The sequence below is a fragment of the Zootoca vivipara genome, chromosome 5 (genome assembly GCF_963506605.1).
Source record: "Zootoca vivipara chromosome 5, rZooViv1.1, whole genome shotgun sequence".
NCBI classification, from domain to species: Eukaryota; Metazoa; Chordata; class Lepidosauria; order Squamata; family Lacertidae; genus Zootoca; species Zootoca vivipara.
In genome coordinates, this window is record NC_083280.1 from 67,535,807 (window position 1) to 67,555,815 (window position 20,009).

Below are 20,009 nucleotides of genomic sequence, written 5' to 3' on the forward strand. Positions count from 1 at the left end.
GCATGTGTATTTGAAGATCATGCACCAGACACTTATAGGTACTGAAGCAACAACTTTCAAGGTTCTGGAAGATTGTGATGGTATGAAGAAAAACACCATAAAAAAGCGAGGCATGATCCTGGTTCTATAGATTTTGGTGAGGAACAGCACTGTTAGAAGGTGGCACAGAGGCTTAAACCCCAAGCCTCCTGCAGTGGATCCTGTCCCTACTCTGTTTTTTAAACTTGAAAAACAATTTACTCACTAGGGGATGCTGCAAAAGAACAGTGTCAGTAAGATTCCACCCACCTACCCTTTTAATTTGCCTACTGGGAAATTAATGTATCAGGTCCAGAATATTCTGTTTCATCCTGCAGCTCAGAGTAAACTAAAGCTAGATTTTTGTTTTCCCCTCTGAAAGCAGGGCCGTCTTAAGCATATCTGGTGCCGTGGTGCGAAGATCCCTCCGGTGCCCGCCCCTTCCCAGCACGGCTGTCTGGCAGGTGCAGCACGGTGCCCCCCCTGGCGGCCTGGCGCATTGCGCCACCCAGCCTTGCCTTAGGGCCGGCCCTGTCTGAAAGTCTGTCTAAATTTGCATCATAAATATGATTTGCTCTGTGTGCATATACTATGTGTGAATTTGTGTCATGAACTTGTGCCCTGAATCTTTTAAGTATCTAGAAATTCCCGTGTCAGTGGGCGAAATTTAAACACATCTTTAATTCTCTCATTCAAATTTATTGGACTTGAAAGTGCCCACTTTTGGCTGGAACATGGCCATCACATTTTTACATTAAAACCTTTCAGTAAGTCATGGAAGATCTGCTTGTGCTATGATCTCTCTTGCCTTTCCGGATAGCAACCCATTCCTTAACAAGCACCACACGCTGCTTTTGAAACACATCTCATCCTGCATTTATCCTAAATGAAACTCCAATCATAACCATCTCATTTTCTTCACTCCTTCAAAAATTCCCAAGGCTTCATTTCAGCATGGGTTATGCAATTTGCTTATATAAAAAAGTCACTCATAAACCACCTGTTCTTTCATACATTTTCAGAATTAAACCTTATGTATGCTACTTCGTGTTAGATTGGCCTAGTAAAGGAGGACAGAGGGGAATCCAGCAGGCATGGCTTTTCACTACTAAGAGGCAGGCAATCTAGTACAATAGAGCACATTCTATAAATAAATAAATAAATAAATAAATAAACGGGGAACTAGTCAAAGATATGATTGAAGGGGAAATGGCAGAACAGGAAGGCATCTAGCTATGGCTGCATAAAATAAACCAAATATGAGAAAGGGGAGAAGACATATGCTGACCTCAAGAGGCTTGAACAAGATGGAGAAGGGTGGAGGCTTGGAGGAGACCAATCTATGGGGCAAAACAGGCACAGGCAAACTCGGCCCTGCAGATGTTTTGGGACTACAACTCCCATCATCCCTAGCTAACAGGACCAGTGGTCATGGAAGATGGGAGCTGTAGTCCCAAAACATCTGCAGGGCCGATTCTGCCTGTGCCTGGGGTAAAACATGAGAAGAGAGCTGTTCTCACTACTACATCATAAGGTGTATGCCCTCTGTAGAACTCCTGAAAGTACCGGGGTCCTGTCCTTCTTTGCATCTAGCCATTCTGCCTATGCTATGATTAGGTGCTGACAATCTGTGAGGCTGCATCCACAGTATCTGTCAAAAAGCACCCAGGTTCATCCACAGTAACACTTAAGACTTTATCATGAAGAATATTATGATCTGCGTTCTACACAATGTTTTATTTCCTTCTAATTGGCAAAAAATTATCTTTTTACTACTATGGATGGAGTTTCAAAACTTCCTTAGCTAACCGTCCTAATGGTTAATCAAGCCTTATTGTTAAACTTTGTTCGACATTCCTGCCTGAATTTGTCTAGTGGCCTGAACTAATCAGAAAAAAACCTGAATAAGAGCCCCTATAAGTACATTATTGTCATTCTAGCCTGGAATTGAATCACTTCAGTTGCAAAAGCTACTAGAGAAAACATTTCACTACTTTTTAATGGATCATAGAAACAATAGATTAGCCTGAAACAGTCTTTGTACTGTGGGAAAGTAATCTGTTGAGGACTGTTTCAAAAAATTCTGATATTAATTTTAATCCATTTTGTGTGTGTGTTACAGTGTGTTACATTTTTGTGTGTGTTACACTGGTAAACCTTGGTGCAATCAGGTTATTAAAAATCTATTTATGAAATCATCCAGCGTTTATGGACAAATATGGCATCACAGAGCACACTTAATTATTTTAACAATGCAAAACACAAACCTCTTCTACATCGTTATCCAAAGCTATGATCTGCAGTGGAGACGTCAAGTTCTGGTTATCTGAGATCGTTGTACCCACAGGGGAGGACTCTAAAATAAAGCCCTCGTACGCTGCTTCTGTGAAGTAAGGCTTCTGATTGTTTTCATCTAGAACTTCAATATGTAGGTTGGCAAATGCTGGAAGAGGATGGCCATTGTCTTGTTCTGCCTACAAAAGCAAAAAGTGTGTTTGTTACTGGTAAAGTTAGCCCCCATCCAAATAGGGCTATTAACTCCAACAGAACTTATTTATTCATTAAAAAACATTTGTAAGATGCCTTTTAGGAGGCCCATGCAAGCCAGCTTCCAAAAACGTTATTATAAATGTTAAAAACCAACCAACCACCACACACAGACAGTAATAAATTGTTAAATAACCATAACTGGCAAAAGCATTTATTCTTATAAATAAATGGCCAAATAATATTAAGCATTGCACTCAAAGAAGAACTGTGCGTAAGACACCACATTCCAGAGGTCATTGTCATTTTGAAGCCCCAAGAAAGATCCCATGTAGTGTGATCAGGTATGTGCTTGTGGAAAAGGGCTTCTTTACCCTCTACCAGATGTAAATAAAGCCTTGTAAAATCCATCCAAGGCAATTGCGCATCGTTACTCTTGAGAAAGCATCCTGAGAGTCCTTACAGTATGGCTGGACCAGACCGATTTATCACTCCAATACTAAGTTTAAGAGCTAAGGACATACTGCCCTGGACATGGAAGCGAGTGGAAAAGTCTACAGAGAAAAAGGAGTGTGCGAGTGTGTGCAGAAACCAACCTACTGTACAAAGGTAAAATTTACACACATTGCCACATTTCCATTTCATGAAAACTTTTCTCTTGGAAATACTGTGTTCATTTCACGATTTCTTGATTGAACCACTCGGCTTCTCTTCAGTTCTAGCTTCTACACCAGCTCATGGCAGGATCTGGGGCCTAATGGAGACCTTAAACGCAGCACCTGAGTTGAACCTTGGTCACTATTGTCCTATCTTAGTGCGTTAGGAGAATAGAGGGCAGCAACACTGAGGGTCTGTGTCGAGCGCTGTCGAAGGGGCAAGTCAAAATGAGTCCAATTAAAGATTGAGACCAGCCCTAATTGGATCTTGGGGGCTGGGATCGATGCCAGGAACTTCATAGCCTGTTTAGGATTCCATCCCATCACTATAAATCTCAGCATCACCCATCAAAATAATAAATATCTCCTTGGCGAGTAAGGAAAAAATTACTGACTGCATCGCTGCTGCACATTCTAAATTATGTAGTAAAAAACACCACCTCGTTCATTTTAAAGGATAACCATTAATTCTAAATATCAAAGTCTACTCCAATTAAACACCAGCTGTGTCACAAATAGGTAGAAAATGCTGATATGGTATTTTTGAACTCTTCCTACTTCCTCATCACTACATCTATGCACACACAGAGAGCAGGAGGGTGGGGGTGGGGAGGCAGAGAGGATGGCCAGGTTTTTAAAAATCTGTGTCAATCAGAAACATACTTAGAGGAAAATGAATCTATTGATTGCACTCAGATCCTCCACTAATAGAGATCATTTAACCACAAATAATCAGTGTAATGAATCTGTCACTTTCATGAGATGAAATTGTGCAAGTATTTAATATAGTGTGTGTGCGCGTGCATGTGCACACACACACAGACACACACACACACACAGAGAGACACCTATGTTAAATATATATATATTCTTTTCTTGCAGCCCAAATTCAGTGCTGATCCAAACATCTCCCTATCCTTGTGCCATAGGAGGGCAAAATTATCTGGATCTAATACAGGGGTCAGCAAACTTTTTCAGCAGGGGGCCAGTCCACTGTCCTTCAGACCTTGTGGGGGGGCCGGACTATATTTTGAAAAAAATATATGAACGAATTCCTATGCCCCACAAATAACCCAGAGATGCATTTTAAATAAAAGGACACATTCTACTCATGTAAAAACACCAGGCAGGACCCACAAATAACCCAGAGATGCATTTTAAATTAAAGGACACATTCTACTCATGTAAAAGCATGCTGATTCCTGGACCGTCCACGGGCCGGATTTAAAAGGCGATTGGGCCGCATCCGGCCCCCCAGGCCTTAGTTTGGGGAACCCTGATCTAATACTATGGGCAGGTATGACATTATCATGCTGTTCTCCTTCCACATGGAGCATCAACAGCAGCAAAGGCTTACGGGTTGGGTTTTGTTGTTGTTGCTTTTTTTAGACAGCTGAGATCTTCTTCAATAAAAGTGCATGGAATAGGAAAGTGTATAGCATTTTAGTTATATTTGCCTTCAAGCTTCCCTGTAATTACCTCACAAAGAAAAGAAGCAGTTAAATCAGGGATAGAGAAGCTGTGGCAACTCCAGGTGGAATTGGACTGCAAATCTAATCATCCTCCAGGCCCGGCTCTAGGTAGACCCCCGGTGGCGCAGGGCACCATGGCGCCGGCCCGCCAGAAAGGCGCCGCGAGCTGCGCCCGCCCGCTGGCCGGCCGATCCACTGGCCGGCCGCGCAGCTGCGCCTGTGGGAGCCGCACTGCGCGCTGCGCCCACCCGCCCACCGCACTGGGAAACGGGGTGGGAGGGCGCCAGAGAGATCGCGCTGTGCCTGCCCGCACGCACGCCGCTGTGCCCACCCGCCCACCGCGCTGGGAAACGGGGTGGGAGGGCGCCGGAGAGATCCAACGCACCACAGCGGCAGGGGCGTTTAAGACGGCCCTGTCATCCTCAATTTTGCCAGTGCTGTCTGGGGCAGATGGGAGCGAGTCCAACAGATTTTGTTTTTGGCCAACAGAGGTACAATATCAGCAAAGATGAGAAATGATCCAATACACACAATAATGTGCTTCTATACCTCTCCTTATTTGTCCAACATTTTAAACGCCAGGATGTCCACAAGGAACAGTTAACTGTGTCAAGTAATTATAAAGCAAGAAGGACATTTAGAGTCCAAAACATAGGGTTAATAGTTGTTGAATAATATATCACCAAAACTGCAGTGGAGGAGAGATGGTGCACATTTCAGGGGGACAAGTAGCAGATGTGAGATGGGGCTGTCAATTTCCAGAGGGAAAGCAGTGGTCCTAATCCTGTTTGGGATCCCACCATGGTGTTGCTCTGACTGAGACTGAGACTGCCCATGGCTGCTTTTGGTAAGGAAAGAGACATGGCCAGTCTAAAGAAGCTGAGTTTGGTCTTTGCTTTGAGGTTAGTGAGAGCAGAGGGAACCACATCTACTTTTGCTTCTCCAAAAACGAAGGCACTGCATCAGGTGTACTGATAATTCTGCATTTATTTATTGTTTTGTTTGGAAATACCCACCCATTTCATTTCTGATGTGTTGGCTAACTGAATATTGCCTATCAATCTGCCGCTCAGTAAATACCCAGGTTGCTAATGGAGGACACTACAGTAGAGAAATGTGTGCTTGGTTTCAATGACCAGACCTATTGGAGATCGACACACAACTGCACATATCAAAAAGATACATTTTCTTGTCTAGGAGAGTGAAAGGAAATAACTGATTATTCAACAAATCAGAAGCTATATGATATTTATTAAGAATTTGAATTAAAATTTGGGCCAAAAGTTATCCTTGCCAAATGCCTCCTGAGATCAGGGTGGAATGTTTTTATCGCTCTTCAAGCCTGACCTTGAAGGAAGTTTTGTGCTTTGATAAGAAACAAAAAGTCTCCAATCAATATTCATCTGGCTGAATTTATACCTTTCTGCCTATACTAATAAGATCAAATGCTGACAGAAGGGTCAACAAAAGCTGAATATAATATATCTATATATATATATCCAGAGCATATTTAAGGGTGACAAGATGTAAGAACTGTTCATTAGCGGGCCTTTCTTCTCTAAAGCCAGCCGATATGCCAACAGTTCTATTATGCTAATTTCTGAGTATTCTAAGTACCTAGCATATATTTTTACCCACAGTGCTAATCTACCTAATGGAACAGCAACAACAGTTCCCTTCAGCTACTTTCTCAAAGATAGTAACCATGACACAATCCACCCCTGCCACCAAGGTGCACAGCAAGATGCCCAGCCATCACTCAATCATAGGAGGTCCTTCTGGACCTCACAGTACATTCAACTAAATAGGTATGTTGTAGAGAGCAGCCACCGAGTGGCTGCCAAGACCACATAACACTGGTCTTGAAAGACCTACATTGGCTCCCAGTACGTTTCTGAGCTTACCTTTAAAGCCCTAAATGGCCTTGGTCCAGTATACCTGAAGGAGCATCTCCACCCCCATCGTTCTGCCCAGACACTGAGGTCCAGCCCCAAGGGCCTTCCGGTGGTTCCCTCACTGTGAGAAGCAAAGTTAAAGGGAACAAGGCAGAGGGCCTTCTCGGTAGTGGTGCCCGCCCTGTGGAATGCCCTCCCATCAGATGTCAAAGAAATAAACAACTATCTGACGTTTAGAAGACATCTGAAGGGAACCCTGTTTAGGGAAGTTTTTAATGGCTGATGTTTTAATGTATTTTTAATCTGTTGTTGGAAGCCGCCCAGAGTGGCTGGGGAAAGCCAGCCAGGTGAGTGGGTATAAGTATTATTATTATTATTATTATTATTATTATTATTATTATTATTATTATTATCAAATTCACTGCAGATATATAAAAGCTAGCATGTGCTCAAATCATCTCTTTTTCTCTTGATGCCTAACATGCTCAGAAGTGTCTCCCAGAACTTATGAATGAGGTCACCTCTTCTACTTCCATCAAATCCGTCTTCAAAACCTAACTTTTCTGTCAAGCCTTTAGGCAACACCCCCCCCCCCCAGTTCTCATGTCTTACTGAAACTAAGCCTGTAATCAAGCAAGAGCATATGTCAAATGCATATATTTTTTTGCCTAGTTTATCGCTGCCTCCGCTTCTTTACCCTCCCTGTGTTATTTTCCCTATGTTGAATTCTAGACTGTAAGCTCCTTTGGGCAACGAGTTGTTCTCTTGGACTGTGCACAGTGATGGCTCTGCACAAATTAACAATAATAATCAGAGGTCAGATTAATCAATCTGATTAAAGAAATTTGGTAGCCTTTAAATACAAGCAATAGAGACAATGTAAAGCAAAGTATCATTTCCAGTCTAGTGAGTCTGTCTTTATATCTTTCACAATAAGCAGGCAGGATGCCCTCCTTTGCAAAGCAGTCCTTTGCACCTGTTCTTTCAGTTTACCTCACTCACCACTCAACCAAAACCAACCTTAATTAGGTAGGCAGTGCAATTAAGTAGGGGTCATTGTACTAACCAAGTTCAGGAATCCCTCACAGACCTAAAGCTGCAACGGAAAAGGAGCTGAAAACAATTCACTGCCTTTTCCCTTCCCAGCCCCACCACATAATCATGGATTATCAAAGCAAAGCACAGTTCACACACACATTGTTGATCAGAATTGTAATGGAAACTCTTATCATGTTTTGCAATTTGTTGGCTGCAACACAGTAGCAAAATTTTCACCAATCTATGCAAGCCCTTATTATAAAACAAGATGCTAGTTCAGTATGGCTTTTTAATTCTTTGTTGTGGTTTCTGCTCTATGCTAATAGCTAATAACAACATGGGTAGTGCTGTGGTCTAAACCACAGAGCCTAGGGCTTGCCGATCAAAAGGTCGGCAGTTCGAATCCCCGCGACGGGGTGAGCTCCCGTTGCTCGGTCCCTGCTCCTGCCAACCTAGCAGTTCAAAAGCACGTCAAAGTGCAAGTAGATAAATAGGTACTGCTCTGGCGGGAAGGTAAACGGCGTGTCTGGGTGCTGTTCTGGTTCACCAGAAGCGGCTTAGTCATGCTGGCCACATGACCACATGCTGGCCACATGAGCTGTACGCTGGCTCCCTCAGCCAGTAAAGCGAGATGAGCGCCGCAATCCCAGAGTCGTTCGCAACTGAACCTAACGGTCAGGGGTCCCTTTACCTTTACAATAGCCTGAGAGTTTGTCATGCTCCCACATTGATGTGTTAGTACATGAATGACATCATGCATTCATGGGCTGATTCAGTTGAGGTAACATGTTTCTCCTACTTAGGCTCAGGGCTGCAGTGATAGAGCAGCTTTCACTCTGCGTTCTACACAGGCTATCCATCATCCCAGGCTGGCCCAAGGCATTATCCTGTCTGGGATAGAACAAGTCAAGGTGCACAGTCCCCAAAGCTGGCCAGGTTATTTTGGTATACATGACAGAGAAGCATACAGGCACTACTCCAAGAGTCAAAAATAAACTAAAATAAGGAGATAACAATTTTCTAACCTTTTATGATACCCTAGAATAGATCAACTGCCTGTTAGGCAACCTCACTTTGCCTAATGGCAGGGCTGGTCCTGTGCAGTGTCACCCCTTTACCACATTTTTAAAAAGCAGATATATTTCAGGAAAGAGGTTTTAGAAGAGAAAAGTGCATAGGGGGTTCAGGTGACATTTAACCCTTCACTAACCTGACAAGGCAAGGAACCAGTCACACTACTTAGAGACACCGAGTTTTGTAGTTTTCCACAGAGAATAATTCTCAAAAAATTCATAGAGCATTGACTTATGGTCGATTGACCCTTCACAGAAGGCTCAGAATGATTCTATACTATTTTAAGAATAATACAAGTGGTATCTGCAACAAAATGTTGCAGTGTACTCCTGTCATTACTAGCTGGTTGACACCTTCTTCCTTTCAGGATACTCCACGCCATTGTTCCTTACCTCCGCCCCGTCCAGTCAGCATTCCATGGCCTCTTGGTATGCTCAGACTTTGTCTGACCATCTCTCTCTCTCTCTCTCTCTCTCTCTCTCTCTCTCTCTCTCTCTCTCACACACACACACACACACACACACACAAACACACACACACACACACACACTTACTTCTGCAAACCTTTGGTCTTCCACCAACTTATGGTACTATCTGTCCTATATAAGGATTGGCACTCAGTTAATTGAGATATCTGTTAGTATGTATAATTTCCAACATAGGAAGTATTGAAAAGTGAGCTTACACATCTGCTTTTCAACACAAGTATAGCACCATTCATTCACTGAATACTACAGCAGAGGTTCACAAAAATGTAACAGCAAATTCATCCAAAATAATTTATCACATGAAGTATAAATTCAAGGGAACAACTGGAAATGGAAGTAGGGAAGAAGCTTCCCCCAAGTTAAGGACAGAGACTTTAAGATGAAAAGGGATGATTTTTTTTTGGCAGTATCATTAAAATTTGTATGGAAAACTTATTAATGCTAATGCTACTTGGCTTTCTGAATAGGTTTGCCTTCAGATATAAACAGAGATATTTTGTTGAGTTACACACTACAAAACACAAGCCCAGATAAGCAAATTTGCCACATCTTGCCAGCATAATGGAACTTTCGACACTGTAGTGCTAAATGATACTATTCAAGCATGTGGCATATTATTAGTCTTATAGACTGATACCCTTGCTTATTATCCACTCAACTGCTCACCAACCATGGTAATTCGAATCTAATAATGCCGGTAAAAAATTCCATTAATGATATAGCCAGTTATTAAGGTACTACAATTTGGCCATGGGAAATTGGTGGGTTTTTAAAATTTATTTTTAAGATTGTTGTAGAGTTACTTAGCACCAATCCCCAGTTGTTTTTCCCAGTAAAAACTAACAGGTATTTGTGAATGTGGGTCCGAGCACTCAAATGTGTGAAAGCATTTGTCTTAACTAACATCTATGCCAGGCTTCCTCAACCTCGGCCTTCCAGATGTTTTTGGCCTACAACTCCCATGGTCCCTAGCTAGCAAGACCAGTGGTCAGGGATGCTGGGAACTGTAGTCTCAAAACATCTGGAGGGCCAAGGTTGAGGAAGCCTGATCTATGCACATCTGAAGCATTCAAATAAGAGAAGTCGTCTAACAATTAGGCATGAAAATGAATTATTTAATAAATTCCCTATAATTAGTGGCATCAATATTTGGCACATTCCTTAACAAATATTCACATGGAAGCAAACTAGTACAGCATACAGTGGGGGGGGGAGTATTTGATCCCCTGCTAAATTTGCCCATTTGCCCTCTGACGAAGAAATGACCTGTCCATAATTTTAATGGTAGGTTTATTGTAGCTGTGAGAGACAGAATAACAACAGGAAAAACCCCAGAAACCCAGAAGACAAAAGTCAGAGATTGGTACGCATTATAATGAGTGAAATAAGTATTTGATCCCCTATCAACCAGTCAGATGTCAGGCTACCTGATATCTTTGCTGTACAGTATACAGTAGTTGTGTATGTATATACACATGAAGAGTGGGGGGTGGGTGGGTGGAGTGTGTATATATTTACCATACTCAAATGATAACTATCACCTTAGACAGCATAAAAACCACTGATACAGACAGTATATACTCTGTGTCTCTTAAAGCTTATATGGGTTTGACAGAATATACTGATGAACAGCTACCTGATAAAAGAACAAAACAATCCCACTGTAGGATCTATGGGGAGGGGGCAATGAAAGCAAAATGCGGCTGGTTGTGTAGTGGCAGTGTATAAAGCAGAGAGGAAAAGTGCCTTCCCTCTTTCTTGCCTTTACTATTGACAGCGGGAATACATGTGGCAACTTCAGGACCATTGCCTCATTTGGGGATCATGTTGGGAGACTAGGAATGCTATGAATAATTTGGAGCCAAGCTTTCTCCCACTCCATCCCACCACACACAAGGTTGGAGATCCCTCTTAGAGGGTGTACCCCCTCCTCTCCCTCTTGTTGGAGAGGGAGATAAAAACACCCCATGGCCTCTAGGATATCCTCCCAGGAACCATAGGACTGCAGCCTCAGAGTGGACACAGGTAAGAACCGTTCCCACTACATTCAGAATGAGATTCTTCATGGTTGTCTGCAGGGGGAAATCCCAAGTTACAGTGAACTTCCATTTTGTCAGCAACCTTGATTTCAGGGTCTTTTTCATAAAGCATGTATATCTATGGTAGGCTGGATTCTCTGACAAGCACTCAGAGCCCATGGTGAGATGGCAACAGGAAAAGTGCTATCTACTGGGGGAAATGGCTGCCTGAAGCTGCAATCATATGCATGTCTACTCAAAATAAGTCTTATTGAATTCAGAGTAACTAACTTCCAACTAAGAATATACAGAATTCCAAGCTAAGCCTCTCTACGGAATGAATGAAGCAATTTTCACTTCTAGCTTGTTACTTAAAATATTGAGTTTTTAAATCCCACACAGTCTTCCATATGAAATCAAATCTATAAATGTCAAAGAAAAAATATATTCAGGCATGTCTCAGACAAAGCTTGTGGTTCGTATTTTCTCTGAAAAACACAGCTCCTCAAGACAGAAAATCAAAACATGGTAGCCACAAGAGACTAACGTTAGGTGTGGGGAAGTCCTTTGAGTGGCTTAGTAATACCCAACTTTGTATTGAATTATGGTCAGTAAAATTTATTGCAATATATAAAGGGAGTTGTAAAAATTACATTTTGTAACAAATATTTCAGGCACAAACCAGCAAAAGTTAATTTTGATTTTGGTTGTAATTCTGCACATATTTACTTGGGCTACAAGTAAAATTGATCTCAGAGGGACTTACTTCTGAGTTAACATGCATAAACGTCGGGCAGCCTTTCCTAACCTGGTGCCATCCAAATATTTTGGACTGCAACTCCCATCAGCCCCAGCCAGCATGGCCAATGGTCAAGAATGATGAGAATTTTAATACAAAGCATCATAGTGGAGAAGACCAACTTGGGACAGAAGGTTCACTGAATGTAATGAAGTGAAACTAAATGCCAGCTAATGGTTGCTGGATGCCAAGTTCAGTGTGTTTTCTCCCATGCAACATTATTGTCAAAGCAATTACAATGATATAGATCAGTTACTTCTAATATGGCATTGAATTAAACTTACACCTTACTGCTAGAAGAATCTTTGTTTATAAGTTGACGGTTCCCATTTTTGTGTAAGGAACCCTCACATTCTCCATGGACACTGCTACTTAGTAATGTACAAACACATGGAAATGAGAATTCAGTTGAAATTACCTTAATAACCAAATCAAATTTCTGGTGCAAATCCCTGTTTATTGGCTTTAGGAGGCTGAGTACAGCAGTTGTCGCATTCATACTGAAATACTGTGAATAATCCTCAGGAGTCCCTGCAAAAAGACAGCGAGGTTTGAATAGATAATTGAGAAGAAGGATCAGCATGGAAAATCACAACTTTATTTTAAATATATATTAACTTGAATAATCAATAAAGAATTAATTAAAAACAAAAACAAATACCAAAGTGTGAATATTCAGTAGAGCTGCATATAAGAAACCCTTCTTTCTTTTTGACCTTGATCACCATGTTTAATAGGTTTGGGATGCCTCAAGAGACTTTATTTTTTCATAAAAGAGAGATGAGTAGAAATGCCAGGATGCTAATATTTGAAGTGGAGAACACTTGATCAGCAGCTTTTATATCAAGCCATCAGAAGCTCCATTATATGGAATCAAACCATTGTTCCACATCAACTAGTAAGGTCTACAGCAGGCATCCCCAAACTTCAGCCCTCCAGATGTTTTGGACTACAATTCCCATCATCCCTGACCACTGGTCCTGTTAGCTAGGGATCATGGGAGTTGTAGGCCAAAACATCTGGAGGGCCGCAGTTTGGGGGTGCCTGGTCTACAGCAAATGGCAGTGGCTTTCCAGGGTTTCAGGGCAGCATTCTATCCCAGTCCTACTTGGAGATTCTGGGCCTTAATCTGGGGAACTTCTGAATGCAAAACATGTGCTCCTTTACTGAACTACAGTCCTCTCCCCTGTAATTCCTCCCAACATTCCTGAAACATTCTTACTTCTTACAACATAGAATAGGTATGGCATTTCCAAAAGCTGTAAAATTGTACACAAGAAAAGTGCAGAAAAATGTTATTACTCCATGCATACACACTTTTTTTTGTTCAAGGGGAGGGATGGAATAACAACTCTGAATGCAAACAAGAATAAAGATGACATCTATTTGCAATGTAACAAGAGAGAGAACTTTCACACAATCTTACTTCTTTCCTGCAGGAAACAATTTTCTAGAACAATTTCTTAGAAGCATTACTTTACAGCAGCACACCCCATCTCTCCCAGCACATCCACACTTAGGCGTTTTAACAATTATACCCCTCGCTGTGCTGGAGATCTGTGTATAGAGCTCACCAATGCACAGAGCAGATGAATGTCTCTATCCATTGCACACAAAAATAAAGAGTGAGTTATCTTCATAGCTGTCTTTAGGGTCTTCCATACAGAGTGGTACCATTTCAGAAAGAGGATATTCTTTTCTAGTTGCGAAATGATAGTATAGATTGCTGAGATTTGATCAGTAATGAAACGTATTCCAGGCTGCATCAAACTTCAAAACATTTCCTAGGGTTGGTAAGTGAAACACTATTCTGATAAATGCTTTTGGGTGCACTTAGTTTTAGGGACACCAAATAGCCCTCCTGAACTCAGCTATACATACATTCTGTTCCTTCCCAACACCCCTGGAAGAGGCACAGGCTCTATCCAGATGAACTTTTAGATCTCCCCAGAAGGAAGAATACTAAAGCAGTATTTCTGACATGATATACCTATCATGTCAGTTCCAGCTCTTGATTCTGTAGTCCAGGCATCCCCAAACTTCGGCCCTCCAGATGTTTTGGCCTACAACTCCCATGATCCCTAGCTAACAGGACCAGTGGTCGGGGAAGATGGGAATTGTAGTCCAAAACATCTGGAGGGCCGAAGTTTGGGGATGCCTGCTGTAGTCAGGAAGAGCAGGTCTCCTAGTAGTTCACAGCTGCAGCAGGCCTTATGTAGAAGCTCTTATAGGGAACAGTGACAATCACTGTTGGCCTATAATGTCATCCTATATAATAATGTCCAAGTTGTCCCTGCGTCCAAGCTGTCCCGTGTGTCCCTGGGTCACTGCGCATGTCCCCCAGGGACACAGGGATTGGACAGCAGAGACAACCAGGGACACAGGGATTGGACGCGCGCGCTCTCCCCACCCCCCACCCCTCTGCCAACCGCTGCTCCCGGCGGGACAAGCACCTCACTGCAGTTGCGCTAAAGCGTGAGGAGGAGAAGGCTGCTTTCCCCCCCTCCTACCCTCCCCGGCCACCGGCGACTAGCAGCAAGTCCCCCCACCCCTCTGCCTACCATTTCGTTGGCGGAACTGCCTCCGTCAAGGGACGGTGCCCCCACCCACCCACTCAGCCAGCCCAGCCGCCCAACACTATGCGCTCCTTGGGACGCAGATTGCTGTGCCTCTGACAAAGCCGTCTTGAAGGCAGGGAGGGTCGCCGTGGATGTAGTCGGGATGGTGCCGCCGCCCGCCGGGTTCACAATGGGGCGAAAGCGGGTGACTGCTCCTGGGAAAGTCAGCGTCTCAGGGTGTGAAGGAGGGAGGGAGGCTCATCCCCCCAAGACAAAACAAACTTCGCCGTCGTACTGGAGGTGGGGGAAGAGAGACACCTTTCTCCCATGAGCGCGGCTCCCCTCAAGTGCAGAAAAGATACCCGCTCCGTTGCCACCGTCCCAGAAAGCCCCTGTTTGCCTTTGTAATTGTTATCGCCACTCATTATGGTAGTACCTTACAGTATTTGTCTCAAGCCTCACGCACTGACGAGGTTTGGAAGCCCCGCCTAGGAGCAGGCAGGACCCTGCCCGCTTCTCCCCTGCCCTCTGCCCCGCCCAACCCTCTCTTGATTTCAACCTCCCAACCAGCACCCGCGCGCGCACGCTCCCGTGTCCTGCTCCGAGATTTCAAGTAAGGATTCAGTGAGATGGGTTACGGAGCAGCGTGCGCGCCTGCGCGGAAACGCGCAGATTCCCTCCGCTCTCACTCTTCCCCCAACCTCCCAACCAGCAGCCGCGTGCGCACGCTCTCACATATCCTCTAGCGCCCGTTTTCTAAACGGGCTGAACAACACTAGTGGGCCTATAATTGTTAACTGAATTCCTTGGCTGGTATAGCTGATTTCTCTGCAATTTATTTCTTGGGCAAAAGCTGAGTAGTAGTCAGAGGTTAACTCCTTGCCTGAAACCCTCACATCACACATTGAAGACCTATTGTGGGCTCTGGTCTGAACACGTGGGAAAAAATGGGCAGAAAAGATATACGCCAGTGTCTCTGTGCAGCATCAGTACATTCAAACTTCTTTTGGAATTGTGCTTTTTACTATGCACATAGGGAACAAAAGCCTATGAAAAAGTGCATGATGTGGTATGTTAATAAACCAGTAACTCATGGTTGTAGCTGATTGCAAAGCTAGCACAGAATGGAGTGGATGTATATACTGAAGTGGATGTATATACTGAAAATATTAATAATACAGTGGTGCCTCGCTTAACAAATGCCCCGTAAGACAAAATTTTCACTTAAAGAAAGGATTTTTCTAGCAAAGGTTGCCTCGCTAGATAAATTCATTTTACGAAAAATTCGTCTAGCGAATCGCGGTTTCCCATAGGAATGCATTGAAATTCAAATAATGCGTTCCTATGGGCAATTTTTTTTTAAAAAAAAAATATTCAATGCATTCCTATGGGATTCGCTAGACAAATTTTTCGTTATAAGAATAGACCCGTGGAATGAATTAAATTCGTCTAGTGAGGCACCACTGTACAATGATTGGTACTGCTGGCCTTTGTTAGTGCTATTATAATGAGAAGTGAAATAAATGGATGTTATTGTAAATTGTGTGTTTTCAGCTGCAAAACACTACTGTATCCACCAAAGCTTACAGGAAGTGTGGGCTCTGTTAGGAAAATCTCATCCTGTAGGAGATTTGCCACTCAATCTTCTCTCAACCTCCCCCCTCCCCCCTCTTTTTGCATAACAGCCGACAGTGGAGATGACTAACCTTGAAAAGAGCCTAGAGAAATTCACATTGTATGCTAAAACGAGTCCTGATTGTCTTTGTCAGAAGATGGCATGAAAGCCATGCCTTTCTGTGAATGGAAACTATCAAGCTATTGTAAAAATTAAATAAATGGAAAAGGAAATAGAGCAGCTGTATTCTATTGCATACTCGAAAGCAGTAAGTTAATTGTTCTGTATATCTGGTGGCTAAAATTCAGACAAGAATAAGGCCGTCTGTTGCAATGCTAGAAAAATCTGTTATGCAGAGCAGTTCCATGGATACAAGCATGGGAAGGAAATAGCATCTGAAATAATCCTTCATAAGTACTGGCTATTTCTGGGCACAGTTAACTTCTTAGATAAGGTAGGATTGAATTATTCAATTTTGTATGGATAAGTATAACAATTTAAAATTAAAATAAAGGTTAATTTAATTACTGACTATTCACTATAAAATTGTGTTTTGAAAAATACTCATTCTATATCCCCCTACAGTTTCAATCAAGCTTGTCACCTTGGCAATGTTAAGTTATGGCACAGAGAAGGGATTGATCATTAGAAAACATTAGTTTATAAATGATGAAGCTGTACGTTGTAAACATTCTATGAGTACCAGTATTTCCACCAGTATTTACAGATAGAGAGAGAGATAGACAGATTTAAATCAGAAACATATAATAGACTGCATACAGAGTTATAGGAGGTAACTGGGATTTCTACTCATGCAACCTCCCTTTGCTCGGTTTTGCCCACTCTTCCATTATTCAAGAGCAGCCAAGGACTCTGGACTTCCGGTCTGCTGCAGAGCGGAATGGCAGTGCGCTCCGTGTCATCCGATTAAAGACGACACCTTGGGGGATTATTTTGAAAAAAAAACCTCCAGGGACAGATTAAAATACAAATGGTCTGGGATGCAAGTAAGGCAGTAATGAGGGGACTGTTTATACAACAAAATTCTATTAAAAGGAAATTGAAAGAAAAAAAGATGAAATTATGAAAAAGGAGAGGGAATTGCAAGAAAGCTAATAAAGAGTCAGTAAAGCAGGCAATTAGAATATTACAAACCCGATATTCTATAATATTCAAGGAAGAAATTAGTTGGTAAATAAAAAGAATGAAGCAGAAATATTTTGAACATGCCAATAAATCAGGAAAATTGCTAGCGTGGCAATTGAAAAAAGTGAACAAAGAAATTTTATAAATAAAATCAATATAAATGGGGAAATTGCAGATAAAATGAAGGAAATAAAAGAAGCATTTGTGAAATACTTCTCAGAATTGTATAAGAAATGAAATGAAAAAGTTTTTAAGATAGAGGAATATATATAAAAAAGTAATCTGCAAAAAATAAAAGGAACATCCAGTGATTCTAAATACCCAAATAACAGTTCAAGAAATATTAGAGGCAATAAATTGGACAAAAAGTGGCAAGTCTCCGGGACCAGATGGGCTAACGGCAAAATATTATAAAAAGCTAAGTGAGCGATTAGTAAATCCATTGGAAGATGTGATGAATGAGATTCTAAAAACAGTTGAAATCCCAGGAACATGGAAGGAAGCTTATGTAACAGTGATCCCAAAACAAGAATCGGATTTAATGCAAATAAAAAATTACAGGCCTATTTCATTATTAAATAATAATTATAAATTATTTGCAAACATTTTAGCTAATAGAATGAAAAAGAAAGGACTTTGTATCTTATGTGGTGGGAATGTAGAGAAGTCAAAAAGGTTTGGGAGATGATCTACAATGAATTGAAAAAAAATGTTTAAAACTACATTTGTATAAAAAAAAACACCCAGAAGCATTTTTTAAAGGGATGTTAGGAGAAGACCTGCCAAGGAAAACAAATAACTTATTTATGTATGCTACAACAGTGGCAAGAGTCTTGTTAGCACAAAGATGGAAGACTGACGAAATCCCAATGAAAGAACAATGGCAAGAAAGACTGATGGGTTATGCAGAACTGACAAAGTTAACATACAAACTATGGAAGAAGGACAACTGTGACTTCAAGGAACTTTTTACAAATTATCTAAAAAGACAACAGAAAGATTTCGACTCCTTGGCAGGTTTTGAATAAACACCCACAACTTTATTAGTAAAATAGATGATAGATAAGGTAATGATATGTAGAAATTTACAACATGCAGAAAACAATATGTATAAACAAACCAGTCCTTGGAGGGTGGGAGAGGGGTGGGAGGAGGAAAATGTGATTGGATATATTGATTGTTAAATTGTTTTGGTAAATTTGTTTTAATAAAAAAATATTTAAAAAAAATAAAAATAAGAGCAGCCAAGGACTCTGAAACATAGGGGAAGAACCAACTATATCGGGAAGAACATGTAAGCTGTGGAGATGCCGAACCTGTACTCAGTCCCTGTGTCCAAGCCTGAGTCTGTCAGTCAAGAGTCCCTTGAGACAAAGATTCCCAAATTTGGGCCCTAAAGAGAGCATCTTTCTTTTCATAAGGAAAAGGTGCCTGCTAGTAGTTGCAGCCAGTGTGGAATAGTGGTTAGAGCAGGCATAGGCAAACTCGGCCCTCCAGATGTTTTGGGACTACAGCTCCCATCATCCCTAGCTAACAGGACCAGTGGTCAGGGATGACGGGAGTTGTAGTCCCAAAACATCTGGAGGGCCGAGTTGGCCAAGGTTCTGCAACTCTGTCCTGACCCCACCTACCCTCAGGCATCTGATGAACAAATAGACAGATAAGGTCGCTTCCTATGTTCTTTGTATCTTTCTATCTGCCCCAGACTTTGGAACTTCCTCCCTAGAGAAGTTATCCCCTTGTTGTGTTTCCACCAGCAGGAGAAGACTTTCTTGTTCCAACAGCCTTTGGGGAATGGACTGCTTTTAGTGAAAGGGCTGGTGCCGTGCTGTTTTTATTTTAATTATTCGTATGGTTTTCATAGATTTATATCTACACTTTTAATTCTATCAATATTTAAATGTGTTTCAATCATTGTTTTTGCCCTATATTTTAGCTGTTCTGATTTTTAATCTGCAAGCTGCCCTGTCACTGGAAAAGCCAGGGTATAAATTAATAATAATAATAATAATAATAATAATAATAATGTTAATCATAATTATTTGAACCTGTTATTGATATTTTTGAAAAGCATTGATCCTTCTCTCCCTCCACCACAAACAATTGTTTTTCATTATCTTCTTTAATGCTTTGTCATGCTCCATCCATAATTTATACATGTTAAAAAAATCCTTTAAACACGCGCGCGCGCACACGCACACAGACACACAGACACACACACCACAAACTCAACTGGTGCCATTTCCCAATGGCAACACAGAAAAGAGTGATGGCCGGAAACGTTTGCTGCTGCACCCATGCAAATTGCTCTGGAGAAGTGGCAGTTGTAACAATGGACACAGCTGGGCACAGATGCTATTTCCTCCATGGGGCTTCTCCGCGCGGGGGATTTTCCAGCTTCTGAACCAGCCGTACGCTAGATGAAATGCGAACATGCACCAAGCCAACCATAATTAGTACATCAAATGGACTGAGAAGCCCGAAATGTTCCTGCTCTACAAATGTAGCTGTGGCATAATGAACTGTCTGCTCATCTCAATTTTCTTGTTATTCTTAGCAAAATATGACAGACTATGATATTATAGCAATCAGGATATGAGACAGCCGAACAACAACAGGGGCTTAACTAATAAGCAGAAATGTATGAGGAAAGAAAGGAGAGAGAGAGAGAGAGAGAGAGAGAGAGAGAGAGAGAGAGAGAGAGAGAGAGAGAGAGAAAGAAAGAAAGAAAGAAAGAAAGAAAGA

General features: G+C 41.9%; 1 protein-coding gene across 9 annotated transcripts in view; it reads right to left on the minus strand.

Annotated features, from left to right (window-relative positions):
* Positions 1-20,009, minus strand: part of PCDH15 (protocadherin related 15) — a 608,113-nt gene that overhangs the window by 178,193 nt on the left and 409,911 nt on the right. For all 9 annotated transcript variants that reach the window (XM_035137543.2, XM_035137542.2, XM_035137532.2 and 6 more), the window contains 2 exons: positions 12,364-12,476; positions 2,286-2,492 (listed from right to left, as the gene is read on the minus strand). In XM_035137543.2, the coding sequence (XP_034993434.1) occupies positions 2,286-2,492; positions 12,364-12,476 (320 nt within the window). The remainder of the gene's footprint in view (positions 1-2,285; positions 2,493-12,363; positions 12,477-20,009) is intronic.